The sequence below is a fragment of the Scyliorhinus torazame genome, chromosome 6 (genome assembly GCF_047496885.1).
Source record: "Scyliorhinus torazame isolate Kashiwa2021f chromosome 6, sScyTor2.1, whole genome shotgun sequence".
In the NCBI taxonomy this organism is placed as follows: Eukaryota; Metazoa; Chordata; class Chondrichthyes; order Carcharhiniformes; family Scyliorhinidae; genus Scyliorhinus; species Scyliorhinus torazame.
In genome coordinates, this window is record NC_092712.1 from 153,826,891 (window position 1) to 153,843,642 (window position 16,752).

Below are 16,752 nucleotides of genomic sequence, written 5' to 3' on the forward strand. Positions count from 1 at the left end.
ATGGGTTTTGTGTGGGCCGGGAAGACCCCGAGAGTGAGGAAGGGATTCTTACAGCGTAGCAGGGATGGGGGGGGCTGGCACTACCGAGCCTAAGTGAGTATTATTGGGCCGCTAATATTTCAATGGTGAGTAAGTGGATGGGAGAGGAGGAGGGAGCGGCGTGGAAGAGATTAGAGAGGGCGTCCTGTAGGGGGACTAGCCTACAGGCTATGGTGACAGCCCCATTGCCGTTCTCACCGAGGAACTACACCACAAGCCCGGTGGTGGTGGCTACACTGAAGATTTGGGGACAGTGGAGACAGCATAGGGGAAAGACTGGAGCCTTGGGGGGGGGGGGTCCCCGATAAGAAACAACCATAGGTTTGCCCCGGGGGGAATGGATGGGGGATATGGAATGTGGCAAAGAGCAGGAATAACGCAACTGAAAGATCTGTTTGTGGATGGGAAGTCCGCGGGTCTGGGAGCGCTGACCTAGAAATATGGGTTGTCCCAAGGGAATGCATTCAGGTATATGCAACTGAGGGCTTTTGCGAGGCAACAGGTGAGGGAATTCCCGCAGCTCCCGACACAAGAGGTGCAGGACAGAGTGATCTCAAAGACATGGGTGGGGGGTGGTAAGGGGTCAGATATATATAGGGAAATGAGGGACGAAGGGGAGACTATGGTAGATGAACTAAAAGGGAAATGGGAAGAGGAGCTGGGGGAGGAGATTGAGGAGGGGCTGTGGGCAGATGCCCTAAGCAGGGTAAACTCGTCGTCCTCGTGTGCCAGGCTAAGCCTGATTCAGTTTAAGGTATTACACAGGGCGCATATGACTGGAGCACGGCTCAGTAAATTTTTTGGGGTGGAGGATAGGTGTGCGAGGTGCTCGAGAAGCCCAGCGAATCATACCCATATGTTTTGGTCATGCCCGGCACTACAGGGGTTTTGGATGGGGGTGACAAAGGTGCTTTCAAAAGTAGTAGGGGTCCGGGTCGAACCAAGCTGGGGGTTGGCCATATTTGGGGTTGCACAAGAGCCAGGAGTGCAGGAGGCGAGAGAGGCCGATGTTTTGGCCTTTGCGTCCCTAGTAGCCCGGCGTAGGATATTGCTAATGTGGAAAGAAGCCAAGCCCCCGGGGGTGGAGACCTGGATAAATGACATGGCAGGGTTTATAAAGCTAGAGCGGATTAAGTTCGTCCTAAGGGGGTCGGCTCAAGGGTTCACCAGGCGGTGGCAACCGTTCGTCGAATACCTCGCAGAAAGATAGATGGAATGGAAAAAAGAAGGCAGCAGCAGCCCAGGATGGGGGGGGGGGGGGGGGGGGGGGGGGGGATTATATTTTTGGAGAGTGTTACTTATGATAAGGCAGTTGCCAATTAGGGTTAGTTTTCATTTTTGTTATTTATTATTTATTCATTTTCTGTTTATAAAATAGGTCATTGTTATTTGTGTTGTTATAATATTGTGTAAAGGATGCACAAAGTACTGTGTTGGTTGACCAAAATTTTTCAATAAAATATTTTTTTTTAAAAAAACAAACTTGCAGATAATTGAGAGGTGACTAATGGTGGTGGTAATTGGTCAGATTGGAATTTCCCTGAATTTTGTGGACAGGATATACCTTGCCAATTTTCCAATTGTTGATAGATTCCAGGATTGTAGTTATGCTAAGACAGATTGACTAAAGGCTCAGGTAGTTCTGGAACATGTTTTCAATGCTACTGCTGGAATGCACGTGGCCATTTCAGCATCCATTGCCTTCAGCCATTTCTTGGTATTACGTCGAGTGAATTTTTAAAAAATAAATTTAAAGTACACAATTCTTTTCTTTTCCAATTAAAGGGCAATTTAGCATAGCCAATCCACCTACCCTGCACATCGTTGGGTTGTGGGGGTGGGACCCATGCAGACACGGGGAGAATGTGCAAACTCCACACAGACAGTGACCCAGGGCCGGAGTCGAACCCCGGTTCTCAGCACCGTGGTGCAGCAGTGCTCACCACTGCACCACCGTGCCACACAATCATGTAGAGAGAACTGAATTATCTGAATACGGGCATCAGTGATGCTGAGGAGCACAGGGATCATCGGCTCAGCACTTCTAGCTGAGGATAATTGTAAATCCTTCAGTCTTTAGTTTTGCACTGATCTACTGGCTGTTCCATCATTAAGATCAGAATGTTTGTGGAGCTTCCTCCTCCAGTTACTTTTTTAATTAGAAAGACCTCCACCATTCACGATTGGATGTGGCAGGACTGAAGAGCTTTGATTTGACTGTAGGTTGTGGGATCCCTTTGTTCTGTCTATTGCATGTGATTTCTGCTGTTACAGACATTTAGTCCCGTGTTGTACTTTTACCAGGCGGCTACTTCATTTTTAGCTATGTATGGTGCCGCTCCTGGCATGTTGTCCTCTGCATTCCTCATTGAACCAGGTTGGTGCCCTGGCTTGATGATAATGGTAGAATGAGGGATATGCTAGGCCATAAGGTGGGCATTTAAGGTTGAATACAGTTCTTCTGCTGCTGATGGCTGACAGCGTCTCATGGACATCCACGGTTGAGCTGCTAGGTCTGTTATGAATCTATCCCATTTAGAACACTGGTAGAACGATGCAACACTATGGATAATATATCTAACTGTGAAGATGGGACTTCGCCTCCACAAGAACTGTGCAGTGGTCACACCTATGGATACTCTCATGGACAGTTGCATTTGCAACAGGTAGATTCGTGACGACAAGGTCAATTAAGTATTTCCATCTTCTTGGTTCCCTGACATCTTGTCTCTAGTACTGAAGACGAGGACTCTAGAACTAGCCACTCCCCTAGCCAAGCTCTTAGCATGGAAGTATGGGCCAAACACAATCCTCAGTGTGAAGATGGGACTCCCACATGAACTGCGCTACAATCATTCCTACCTATAGACAGGTGCACCTGAAACAGATAGCTTGGTGAGGCCAAATTCAAGTAAGTTTTTCCCTCTTGTTGTTTCCTGCCACCTGCCGCAGTCCAAGTCTGACAGATACATCCTTTAGGACTCAGCCAGCTCAGTCAGTAGTGCTGGGATCAAGCCACTCTGTGAAAGGCACTGAAATTCCCCATCCAGAATACAATCTGTGCTCTTACTATCCTCAGCACTTCTTCCAAGTGATGTTCAACATGGGAGTACAATTCATGTGAGAATGTCAAACTCATGTCAAATTTCAAGAACTAAGCTGTGCTGTGACCGCCAAGATCCTTACGAACTTAGATATAACAAAGCTTTACCCAGGAGCTCATGTTTAAATTCTGCAAGTGAAAAAGCAATATTAAAACTGCATTACACCTGTTCATGAACATGTAAGCTACTTACAGCTTCAATGGTATTCATAATGTACTTACTTTTTAGCCCCATCTTTCTTTTTATGTCTGGCTGTCTCTAACACAGAATAAGGAAAATGTTTTAAGAAGTGATCTTTAAAATCACAGAGATAGTGATTCCTCAGCCAGGATTCCTGAAAAACATGGAAAGAACCTGCATATATTCAACTGTAACTGGCCAAAGTAAAACAGCAAACCAAGTACATTAAAGCTTTTGGTCTTGGTAGATTACAAAAGGTACTTAAAACAATACCTTGGAGACCACATACAGAATTTAAATCCTAGGTTTTCAACAATTTATATGAATCTCAAATTCTTGATATTGAAATTCCTGGTATTCTGATTGCATTTACCAACCAATGACACAACATTAAAAAATAGTCCTTATAAAACCTCCAGACCTACAGAATTAAGAGACTGAATGAGAAACAGAAGCACAGAGGTCTAACTGGCTCAGACCACGGGGCCTCGTCTAAGCCCAGAACTGCAACCTAAACACCCTGATCCAGACACACTTAATTGTTTGTCTAAGGGGCTCAATTCTGGAGGAGGTAGATCAAGCTAAACTTTATTACACAATAAAAATTATGGAAGATTGAAATATTTCGTTTCCAATGCATCGAAAACCCTTATAACTTATGGAATTTTTCTAATGTACTTAACAATTCTGTATATAGCATCTTTAACATGGAAAAAAGCTTGAAGGCTTAAGGACACAAAATCAAAAAAGAAATTATTAGGAAGGGTGACTAAAAACTAAGTCAGCCTGTTGGTTTTAAGGAGGGTTTTGACGGAGACCAATGAGGTAGGAGAGGAGAGGAGTTGGGTTGGAAATTACAGAGTGTGGGGCCTTGGGGGCTGAACACCCCATGTTATCTTTTGAAAACCAGATGGATCTAACTCTCACAACACAAGAATGATTGCAGCTTACTCTTCTGTATCTACCAATGTTTCATAACTGACAGTCATGCAGGAGCTATTGCAAAAGTACAAATCTCCAATGCAATCTCCACTCCCCCTGCAAGGGGGTATCGGTGCATCTGTTTGATCAGTATCGAGCAGGTTATAAATAATGCTATGAAGTGAAACTGATTAGGTTTGAAGTATTCATACTTCGATGAAACCAGTGCACCACCCCAAATTCAGTTAATTTTTTAATCCCCTTTCTTCCACAATGGAAGACATTGACCCAATCTTTGAACACTTTCTTTCATAAATGATATTTCGATGCTTAGTTTACTAAAAATGGCTCTTCTGTTTAAAACAGCAAGTTATTTCAATATCCGTGCTTCATTCACAAAGAAATCACTGCAGTAACTCCACCTCATTTAAAAATTAATGACATATTTCCCTTACTAGTTTCAAAGTCTCGTCCTGGTGCTGCATTAGTTTCCACAACAGTTGGATGATGCTGAGGACCTGCAACCGAAGCATCATGGCTTCTGGTTCAAGTAGATTACTTGGTGTAGGACCAGCAAGCTGAGCAGGAGAGGCTTCCACCCAACATTCTAAAAGAAGGGGCACGAGTATCTGAATGAATCCTTTCAGATTCTCCACAGAGGACAAACTTTCTTCAGCATCAAGTAAAGGCCTGGAATATATTAATAGAAAAATAAACGTACAATGGACAACTGAAATACTGATCCACAAAATATTACTTTCCAAACATATATCATTTTAGTCTTATTATTGCCAACTTTAGATCCATCCATTCTGTAAACAAAATTCTTAAATACAACAGATCAGGTAACAGATACAAATGGAAAAGACTGGAAAGAAAATTTTAAGAGTTCGAAGTGATGTAAAAAAGCACAACTAGGGCAAAAGAATATTTACAGAATGGCACAGAAGGATAATCAAACAGAGAAAAAGAAAAATATGGCTTCCTCGTAATGGCTTCCCATTACAGCCAATCATGAATAGTGGAGGACTTTTCCCACCACCCTCCAATCAATAATTAGATAGAAGAGTTTAAGCATAAATCTTGGCATTAAGTACTCATGAAGCTCCTCAGACTTGTAGAATCAATTATGAATAGCTAACCTGGCAAAATTTAACAAAGCTCCTCCAATGACTCAGTGGATAGACCAAAGCTAAGCAGAACCCCAGGCAAGATAGCAAATCTCAAAATGAGCAGCAGGGAAATCCCTACACAACAAACCCCAACAAAAGGTTGGACAAGGGAAAAACAGTCTACCAAGAGCTCTTATTCCTGATTTTTATGCTGAATAGCTTATTTGTAGATGGGTTTGCTGTGAGGGCCCTCATATAGTTATCATTCCCTGTCCAAGCCTACAAACAGGACAGTCCATTTGGCAACACTATAATGCAGCTAATACCAATGGAACACTTTTATAAAAATACAGAGATCCGGAGAAAATCAGAAGCAGAGGCAATTGCAGCAGAAGCTGGAGAGAAGTGTCAGTGTGGGGGTGCAGGGTATATGGGGGTGCAGGGGGCAGAGGAGGTACTGAGAGAGAAGGCTTCAAGGGTCTGGAGGAAGCATTGCTGCAATAGTTCCATGAATAGCAGCTTCTGGAGCGAACAGCCCTCTTGTTCCATTGCTGGATTCCCCAAGCCCCAAGAAATATGATTAAAATTTAATTTCTGCTAATCAAGCTCCTAACTGCACTGTCGTAGCAGGATTGAAATAGATCATCTCATGTCCCTCTCCTCTCCAGGATACACCCAGTGACTCACCATTGTAAAAATATCAATGGGTGCGCACTTTGCGGGGTGGAGGGGAGTTTTTTTTTAAATACATTTAGAGTACCCAATTCATTTTTTCCAATTAAGGGGCAATTTAGCGTGTTCAATCCACCTACCTTGCACATCTTTGGGTTGTGGGGGCGAAACCCACACAGACATGGGGAGAATGTGCAAACTCCACATGGACAGTGATCCAGAGCCGGGATCGAACCTGGGACCTCGGCGCCGTGAGACTGCAGTGCTACCACTGCGCTGCCCTTGGAGAGGAGTTTTAAACATCCCCCCCAACCTTCTTGCACTTATCCTGGGATGTGTGTGGATGTATACAAGAGGTCATAAGTTCTGTCCATCACAATTTACTAAATAGTCATTTAATATTTCTATGTGGGGGTATCAGATCTACCTAAAGTTTCTCACCTTAGTTTGAATGGAATCACAGTACTGGGTTGGGATCCAGAGTGCTCATACAACTGTATTCGCTGCTGTCCAGTTGCATAATTCTCCCACGTGACCTGCAATGTGGTCACATGTTCAGGCCCAATCCTGTCGTCACTCTCAAAAATAGCTTCATTCTCCACAGACTGACATGAACCCTCAACAATTGCCTGTAGGAATTTTCTCAACCTACTCAGTACATTAAGCCGCCATTGCTGAGAAGTAATGCGGCGGTTTGGGTTGACAGATAGCATCCAGGACGACATTTTCCCTCCAGCTTTCAATTCCTTTGACAATCTCTGATGTGAAATGAGCTCCAGAAAATTCTTCAGTAAGACGCTGCTATGTTCTGTTAGAAGTTCAGGATAATGTTCCAACAAAATATCCAAGATCCTCAAGGCATCCTCTTGTATCCCTTCCACTATGTGAGTCATTGCACTGGAAAGGTGTGCACAAACCAATGGATAAAAAGGAGCCATTTGATCACCAGAAATTCTAGGAGCAAGAAAGTTTAAAAGTTGTACTGTTGCTGATCTGACTGTGGGGTCTTTGTCTGTGAACACAGTTGCTACATCACTTAGAATACTGGAAAGATGAGATGAGATCACTGATGGATGCTGGGATACAAGATCTTTAAGACCAATTAGAGCACTCTGTTTGACACCTGAACTATAATGGTGCAACTGTGTCAGTAGATCCTATTGAGAGAAAAGGAAAACTGAATTAAAAATTGTACACTTTTAATGGCAATTTAAACTAAAATTCACACAATGCTTCTTAATCCCTTAAAAGGTGAAATTATTAAAATCTGGATGCTCAAGAGGCCAGAATTGGAGGAGCACGTATCTCAGAGCTTTCCAGGGCTGGACGAGAGTGCAGAGATGGGAAGAGAGGTCATGGAACGATTTGAAGACAAGGATGAAAAGTTTAAAACCGACAATGCCTTAATTGGGAGCCAGTATAAATCAGCAAGCACAAGAGTAATGGGTGAAAGGGGGAGGTGCAAGTAATATTTTTAGACTCAAGTTTATGGACGGAAGAATGTGGTAGGCTAACCAGGCGTGCATCAGAATAGTCAAGTCGAGAAGTAACAAAGGCATGGAGGAAACATGCTCCTGTTTCTTATGATTCTCAGTGATGGCGCAGGTGGTTGAAAGCGGATCTCACATGGGCAGGGATGTGTAAAAAAAAAAGAGAAGGAAATTCCACCCACCAAAGTTGAGAACAGTCTGGTTAAGCCTCGCTGCAGTTGCCAGGAGAGGAATGGAGACTGCAGGAAAGGAGCAAAGTTTGTCACAGGAACAAAGACAATGGTTTCATTCTTCCCAATATTTATTTAGGGGACACTTCTGCTCACCCAGTGCTGGATGTCAGACAAGCAGTCTGACAATTGAGACAGTTGGGGGGGGGATCAAGAATGCAGTGTTGAGATAGAATTAAACGTGGTCGCGCACATGCAAAAACTAGAATTTTGTTTTCAGAAGAAGTTGGAGACGGTGACACCAAAGATAACTGTACAGGAGTAGGAGAAGGCATTGAAGTCGGTTCGGTGGCCACAATAGATAGATAAGAATGGAACCAACCAGGTGCAGCCCCATGTAGCTGCACAAGAGTGGAGTGGAGGACGATATGATCAACCGGGTCAAAGGCGGAGGACTCACCAAAATTTTTTTTTTTTTTTTTTTTTTAATAAATTTAATTTAGAGTACCTAATTATTTTTTTCCAATTAAGGGGCAATTTAGCATAGCCAATCCACCTAACCTGCACATCTTTGGGTTGTGGGGGTGAAACCTAGGACTCCTCAAAAATAATCAGTTCCGTTTTGCCAGTCATGCAGGATGCCATTTGTGACTTTGATCAGAGATGTATCTGTACTGTGGCAGAGGGAGGAAACTAGATTGGAGGGATTCAGTGGATGGGCACAGATTTAGGAGACAACACATTCCAAGACCTGGAGAGGAAGGAAAGTTGAATTTGTGGCAGTGGTTTGGTCGGACAGAGGTGAAAGGCGTTATTGAAGCAAGACAACGGCCGAGGAGAGACTAACTGTAACAATGTCCTCTATCATGAGAGCCAGGAACGGAAGTTGTGTGGGCAGGAGTTTAGTGAGGATAGGGTTATTGGAACACGAGATAGGTCTCATGAATATTAGATTACGAGAACTTTAAATTTAAATGTACAAATGAGGACATGATGGAGTGGTGGTGGGGGGGGGGGGGGGCGGTTTGATAGGAAAGAAAGTAGAGAAAGATACAGATTCAGGGCATGGGAAAAGGGGTCATTTACAGGAAGTTTGGCTCAGTGGGCTAGTGTAAGGGAAGCAATTGACAGAAGCAGCTGTTAGGGTGGTCTCAATTTCAGCAAACTCCTTACACTTGCCATTAAAGGAGGAGAAAAACAAGAGGATTTTAAGAACAGAGTTGGTTGTGGGGGGGGGGGGAACGGGTGGGGTGGAGAGAGACTGGCAGGGGTGCTATCATTGCATTCTGGAATGAACCTGAAATAGTGAGCATATTTTGCAGATGAGAACAGACCCAATGATGCTGTCTTCCCTTCTCCCGTGGACAATTTTAGGAGGTAAAACTAGTTTGTGATATTAGGTCAGATGTTCCACAGCTTTGTCAAAGAAGTAGATGCTTGAAGGAGAAATGCAAAGTGGAAAGGAAAAGAAATGCAATGAGGGGGCATCCCAGAGTTTAGGACTTAGGCAATTGAACTTATGGTCACCAATGATGGACCAATTAAAATTGAGGATCTTCAAGAGGCCAGAATTGGAGGAGCACAGATATCCTGGAAGTTTGTGGGGATAAAGGAGATTACAGGAGATAGGAAGAGGCAAGGTCATGGAGAGATTTGAAAACCAGAATGTGAGTTTTAAAATCAAGGCTTTGCTCAAGCAAGAGACAATGCAGTTCAGCGAGCACGGTGGGTGGAGGGGGAGAGATTGGATTGGCCCACATTTATGGTGGGTAGAATGTGGACGTTAGCTGGTGCTGCATTGGAATAGTCAAGTTTATTGGTAACAAATGCACAGACAAGGGTTTCAGCAGCAGATGGTAGGTTATGGAGGTCTTAGTGATGGCACAGATATATGAACAGAAGCTCATCTTGGGGTGAAATATGATAGCAAGGTCACAACAGTCTGGTTTAATCGCAGAATTTTCTCACACAAATTCTTTTGCTGCATTACGCTCAAGCGAGAACACAACACGGCCGAAGAATCCCAAGAGAGGTCTCCAACGGACCTCCCGGCAGGCTCCGTGCCTCGCGACATTCAACATAGTCCCACAAGGTGGGGTTGGAATTGCGGCCAAAATGGGCAGGACCGAACGACGCTCACGGACATGGGGCGTAAACCTACTTACGATCTACCTGCCCAGGATCCACCGGCCTTCGTCGATTCTCCGGCTTCCCCAGGGAGGCTGGAGCTGGGCGCCGATCAGTGCTGGTCAGCACAAACGTAGACCAGGTGGAACGGCACTCGGAGATTCTCCCGGGCCATCGGAGACCCCTGGTGGTCAGGGCAAGTGCAGAATAGCTCTCTGCCACCCTTCCCTTGGAATGTGGGCATGTTGGCACTGCCCAGCTGACACTGCCAAGCCAGCAGGAGTGCTGCCTTGGTGCCAGTGCAAGGGTGCCCAAGTGCCAGGGTGGCACTGCCGAGGGTCAGGGGCTGAGGGGTGCTACACCCACGAAATGAGTGGGGGGGGGGGGTTTGGAAGGTTGGGGGAGGGCAGTGCATGTAAGTAGAGGCCTCCGAGAGGTTTTTGGGGGGGGGGGGGGGGGAAGAGAGAGTCCTGGAGGGGAGGGTATGCAGTAAGGGGGACTTGGGTGGGTCTGAAAAGGGGGGACCCCATAGCGGGATGTCCTCACTTGGGGGTGGGGTCATGTCCATGTGTGTGGGGTGACATTTCCCATGAGTGGGGGGGGGGGGGGCACAAGCTCACTTGGGACCCTTTCAAAATGGCGGTCCGATCTCAGATTCAGCTCTCCAGTTCTAAAATAAATTCTAAGTGTGGGCTAAACCAATGAGAAACCCCCCAGGGTCCATAAACGCGACGTGTCATTGAGTAGCGGTGGGGAACTCGCTGGAAACCCGCCGCAAATTAACTTAGACATTTTGGGCGAGGATCGCGTGCTTGGGAGTCAGTAGCTCAACAACAGACTTTGGAACAGTTACTGAAAACAATGGCTTCAGTCGTCCCAGTGGATACCCCTGGATATTTTTGCCATTCTCTCTTTGCGCTCTGGAGGCAAAAGGCTCACTATTTGCTTGGCAGTAGCCTACATGAAAGCAGATAACTTTTAGCAACTCCAATAGTTCAGCACTGAAATATCAGCCTAGATCATGTGCTCGGGTTTCTGGGGTGGACTTGAACCCACCACTTGCTGAAACAAGAGTGCCACTCACCAAATCATAAGACCATAAGACAGCAGAATTAGGCCACTTGGCCCATCGAGCCTGCTCCGCCATTCGATCATGGCTGATATTTTCTCATCCCCATTCTCCTGCCTTCTCCCCATAACCCCTGATCCCCTTATTAATCAAGAACCTATCTATCTCTGTCTTAAAGACACTCAGTGAATTGGCCTCCACAGCCTTCTGTGGCAAAGAGTTCCACAGATTCACCAACCTCTGGCTGAAAGAATTCCTCCTCATCTCTGTTTGAAAGGATCGTCCCTTTAATCTGAGATAGTGTTCTCTGTTTTAGTTTTTTCCACAAGTGGAAACATCCTCCCCACGTCCATTCTATCCAGGCCTCGCAGTATCTTGTACGTTTCAATAAGATCCCATCTCATCATTCTAAACTCCAACGAGTACAGACCAAGAGTCGTCAAACGTTCCTCATACGACAAGTTCTTCATTCCAGGGATCATTCTTGTGAACTTCGTCCTTGCCAAGGCCAGTACATTCGTCCTTAGATATGGGGCCCAAAACTGCTCACAATACTCCAAATGGGGTCTGACCAGAGCCTTACACAGCCTCAGAAGTACATCCCTGGTCTTGTATTCTAGCCCTAACATTGCATTTACCGTGGGACATGTTGCCACTCTCGCTAGCGGGCAGAGTACAGTCGATTAAAACCTCCTCTCGAGGTTTCTTTTTGTATTCCAATGCCTCCCAATAGTGATCACCAAGGCCTTTTTTTTTTTATATAAAGAGGGTAGGCAGGAGCATTACAGGATTTGTGTGGGCGAGCAAGACCCCGAGGGCAAGGAGGGGGTTTCTGGAGTGCAGTAGAGATGGAGGAGGGCTGGCGTTGCCGAATCTGGGTGGCTACTACTGGGCAGCCAACGTGGCGATGATCCGTAAGTGGCTGATGGAGGGAGAGGGGGCGGCATGGAAGAGATTGGAGATGGCGTCCTGCAAAGGAACGAGCCTGGGGGCGCTGGTGACAGCACCGCTGCCGCTCACGCCGACAAGGTACACCACGAGTCCGGTGGTGGCAGCAACGCTAAAGTTCTGGGGGCAGTGGAGACGACATATGGGTGCGATGGGAGCCTCGGTGTGGTCCCCGATCAGAGATAACCATCGGTTTGTCCCAGGAAGGATGGACGGGGGGTTTCAGAGCTGGCATCGGGCAGGGATTAGAAGAATGGGGGACTTGTTCATCGATGGGACGTTTGCGAGCTTAGGGGCGCTGGAGGAGAAGTTTGGACTACCCCCGGGAAACGCCTTCAGGGCATGCAAGTGAGGGCGTTTGTGAGGCGGCAGGTGAGGGAATTCACGCTGCTCCCAGCACAGGGGATTCAAGACAGGGTGATTTTGGGCGTATGGGTCGGAGAGGGCAAGGTGTCGGCGATATACCAGGAGATGAAAGAAGAGGGGGAGGCTTTGGTAGAGGAGCTGAAGGGTAAATGGGAAGAGGAGCTGGGGGAGGAGATTGAGGAGGGTCTGTGGGCTGATGCCCTAAGTAGGGTTAATTCCTCTTCCTAGTGTGCCAGGCTTAGCTTGATACAGTTTAAGGTAGTTCACAGAGCGCATATGACGGGGGCGAGGCGGAGTAGGTTCTTTGGGGTGGAGGACAGATGCAGGAGGTGCTCAGGAAGCCCGGCGAACCATGTCCATATGTTTTGGTCATCCCTGGCACTGGATGGGTTCTGGAGGGGAGTTGCGAGAACAGTATCTAAGGTGGTGAAAGTCCAGGTCAAGCAAAGCTGGGGGCTAGCACTATTTGGAGTAGCGGACGAGCCGGGAGTGCAGGAGGTGAAAGAGGCCGGCATTCTGACCTTTGCGTCCCTGGTAGCCCGGCGAAGGATCTTGTTAGTGTGGAAAGATGCGAAGCCCCCCCAGTGTGGAAGCCTGGATAAATAATATGGCAGAGTTTCTCAAGTTTGAAAAGGATAAAGTTTGCCCTGAGAGGGTCTGTGCAGGGGTTCTCCAGGCGGTGGCAACCTTTCCTAGACTATCTCGCGGAGTGATAGATGGAGTTCGGTCGACAGCAGCAGCAACTCGTAAACATTTTTTTTTTTTTTTAAAACATTGCATTTGCCTTCTTAACTGCTGACTGAACCTGCATGTTATCCTTAAGAGAATCGTGAACAAGGACTCCCAAGTCCCTTTGTGCTTATGCTTTCCGAAGCATTTCCCCGAAATGCTATGCCTAGATTCTTCCTTCCAAAGTGCATAACCTCAAGCTTTTCCACATTGTATTTCATTTGCCACTTCATTGCCCACTCTCCTCGCTTGTCCAAGTGCTTCTGCAGCCCCCTTGTTTCCTCAATACTAGCTGTCCCTCTACAGATCTTTGTATCATCTGAAAACTTAGCAACAGTGCCTTCAGTACCTTCTTCCAGATCATTAATTTATATTGTAAAAAGTTGTGGTCCCAGCACAGATCCCTGAGGCACACCACTAGTCACCAGCTGCCATCCTGAAAAAGACCCCTTTTATCCCCAATCTTTGCCTTCTGCCAGTCAGCCAATCCTCGATCCATGCCAGGATCTTACTCTTAACACCATGGGCTTTTAACTTATTTAACGGTCTCCTATGCGGCACCTTGTCAAAGACCTTCTGGAAATCAAAATAAATCACGTCCACTGATTCTCCTTTGTCTAACTTGCTTGTTCCCTCCTCAAAGAACTCTAACTGATTTGTCAGACACGACCTCCCTTTGACAAAGCCGTGCTGACTCAGTCCTATTTTACCATGCACTTCCAAGTGCTTCGCAATCTCATCTTTAATAACAGACTTTAAAATCTTACCAATGACCGAACTCAGGCTACCGGTCTATAATTTCCCGTCTTCTGCCTCGCTCCCTTCTTAAATAGTGGTGTTACATGAGCCACCTTCCAGTCCTCTGGGATCCTTCCTGCCTCCAGTGATTCCTGAAAGATCATCACTAATGCCTCCACAATTTCCTCAGCTATCTCTTTTAGGACCCTGGCGTGTAGTCCATCCGGTCCAGGTGACTTATCCACCTTCAGACCTTTCAGTTTCCCCAGAACCTTCTCCTTGGTAATGGTCACTACACTCACCTTTGCCCCCTGGTTTTCCTGGAGCTCTGGCATCCAACTGGTGTCTTCCACCGTGAAGACTGATGTAAAGTAACTATTCAGTTCGTCTGCCATTTCTTTGTTTCCTATTACTTCTCCAGCCACATTTTCTAGTGGTCCAATGTCTATTTTTGCCTCCCTCTTACATATTGAAAAAATCTATTCCTATCTTCCTTTAGATTACTAGCTAGCCATCATGATGCCAGCGAGGGAGGGGGAGGCAGAGATAGCGGTGGCGATGGACGCTGAGAAAGCCTTCGATAGGGTAGAGTGGGGGTACCTGTGGGAGGTGCTGAAGAGGTTCGGGTTTGGGGAGGGGACTGTCAGGTGGGTTAGGCTGTTGTACGAGGTCCCGATGGAGAGTGTGGCCACAAATAGGAGGAGGTCCGAGTACTTTCGGTTGCACCGAGGGACGAGACAGGGGTGTCCCCTGTCCCCCCTGCTCTTCGCACTGGCGATTGAACCCCTGGCTATGGCACTGAGAGAGTCGAGGAACTGGAGGGGATTGGTGCGGGGTGGGGAGGAGCATAGGGTGTCGCTTTATGCAGACGACCTGCTGCTGTATGTGGCGGACCCGGTGGGAGGAATGCCAGAGGTAATGAGGATGCTTCGGGAATTCGGGGACTTTTCGGGGTACAAGCTCAATATGGGGAAGAGCGAGCTGTTCGTAGATCAGCTAGGGGACCAGGAGAGGGGGATTGGCGAGCTCCCACTAAAAAGGGCGGAGAGGAGTTTCAGATATTTGGGGGTCCAGGTGGCCAGGAGCTGGGGGGCCCTGCATAGGCTTAACTTTACAAGGCTGGTGGAGCAAATGGAGGAGGCGTTCAAGAGGTGGGACACGTTGCCGTTGTCCCTGGCGGGTAGGGTGCAGTCAATCAAAATGACGGTGCTCCCAAGGTTTTTGTTCCAGTTCCAGTGCCTTCCCGTGTTTATCCCGAAGGCTTTTTTCAGGCGGGTTAACAGGAGTATAATGGGGTTTGTGTGGGCGCGAGGGACTCCGAGGGTGAGAAGGGTGTTCCTGGAGCGGAGTAGAGATAGGGGAGGGCTGGCGCTGCCCAACCTCTGTGGGTACTACTGGGCCGCCAATGTGACAATGGTGCGCAAGTGGGTTATGGAGGGGGAGGGGGCTGCATGGAAGAGGCTGGAGACGGCGTCCTGTGTGGGTACGAGTCCGGGGGGCGCTGGCAACGGCACCGCTGCCGCTCCCTCCAAGGAGGTATACCACGAGCCCGGTGGTGGTGGCGGCCCTCAAAATGTGGGGGCAGTGGAGGCGGCATAGGGGTGAAGTTAGGGCCTCGGCGTGGACCCCATGACGGGGGAACCACCGGTTCGCCCCAGGAAGAACAGGTGGAGGGTTTTCGGGGTGGCACAGGGCAGGCATACAAAAGTTGGGGGACCTGTTTGTGGATGGGAAGTTCGCGAGCTTGGGTGAGCTGGAGGAGAAGTATGGGCTCCCCCCGGGGAACACCTTCAGGTACTCCTGATACATGAATAGGATGGGAATAGAGGGATACGGACTCAGGAAGTGTAGAAGATTGTAGTTTAGTCGGGCAGCATGGTCGGCACGGGCTTGGAGGGCCGAAGGGCCTGTTCCTGTGCTGTACATTTCTTTGTTCTTTTGTTCTTTGTACTTACAGGTAAGGGCGTTTGCCAGACGGCATGTGGTGGAATTCCCACAGCTACTGCCACACAGTACAGGACAGGGTGCTCTCGGGGGGGGGGGGGGGAATGGGGAAGATCTCGGAAACTTACCAGGTGATGCAGGAGGAGGAGGAGGCCTCGGTGGTGGAGTTGAAAGGTAAGTGGGAGGAGGAGTTGGGAGAGGAGGTCGAAGAGGGGACGTGGGCAGATGCCCTAGGGAGGGTGAACTCTTCCTCTTCATGCGCGAGGCTCAGCCTCATACAGTTTAAGGTGCTGCACAGGGCACACATGACCAGGACAAGGATGAGCAGGTTCTTTGGGGGTGAGGACAGGTGTGTTAGGTGCTCAGGGATACCAGCAAATCACACCCATATGTTCTGGGCATGCCCAGCGCTGGAGGAATTTTGGAAGGGCGTAGCGAGGACGGTGTCGAGGGTGGTAGGATCCAGGGTCAGACCGGGCTGGGGGCTCGCAATATTTGGGGTGGCAGAGGAGCCGGGAGTGCAGGAGGCGAAAGAGGCCGGAATTCTGGCCTTTGCGTCCCTGGTAGCCCGGCGAAGGATTCTCCTTCAATGGAACAATACGAGGCCCCCAAGCGTGGAATCCTGGATCAGCGATATGGCAGGGTTCATTAAATTGGAGAGGGTGAAATTCGCCTTGAGAGGGTCGGTACAAGGGTTCTTTAGGCGGTGGCAACCGTTCTTAGACTTTCTGGCAGAACGCTAGACATTGGTCAATGGCAGCAGCAGCTCGGGGGGTTGGGGGGGGGGTACTTTATTTTTGTTTATGTTATTTACACTGGAAGGGTCTGAGGGGGTGTATACACCTGTTGTCTTAAGTCGGGGTGTTAATGTTAATTTATTATTTAGGTACGGGGGGGGTGGGGGGGGTTTGGGGGGTTGCTTTTTTAGATTGTGTTTTGTACTTAACCCTGTTGGGTTCTTTGTTCTTTCTCATTTTGTTATTGATATTTTATGAAAACCTTTCATAAAAATTTTTTTTTAAATTTTTATAAAAGATCACTAGCTAGCTTGCACTCATACTTCATCTTCTCCCCCCTTATTACTTTTTTTAGTTGTCCTCTTTTTTTAAAGGCTTCCCAAACCTCTGGTTTCCCACTAATCCT

General features: G+C 47.5%; 1 protein-coding gene across 1 annotated transcript in view; it reads right to left on the minus strand.

Annotated features, from left to right (window-relative positions):
- tex10 (testis expressed 10) overlaps nt 1–16,752 on the minus strand; it is a 180,702-nt gene that overhangs the window by 153,500 nt on the left and 10,450 nt on the right. Inside the window, exons 3-5 of the mRNA XM_072508933.1 lie at nt 6,470–7,185; nt 4,700–4,934; nt 3,365–3,477 (exon numbers count right to left, since the gene is read on the minus strand). Coding sequence (XP_072365034.1) covers nt 3,365–3,477; nt 4,700–4,934; nt 6,470–7,185 — 1,064 coding nt within the window. The remainder of the gene's footprint in view (nt 1–3,364; nt 3,478–4,699; nt 4,935–6,469; nt 7,186–16,752) is intronic.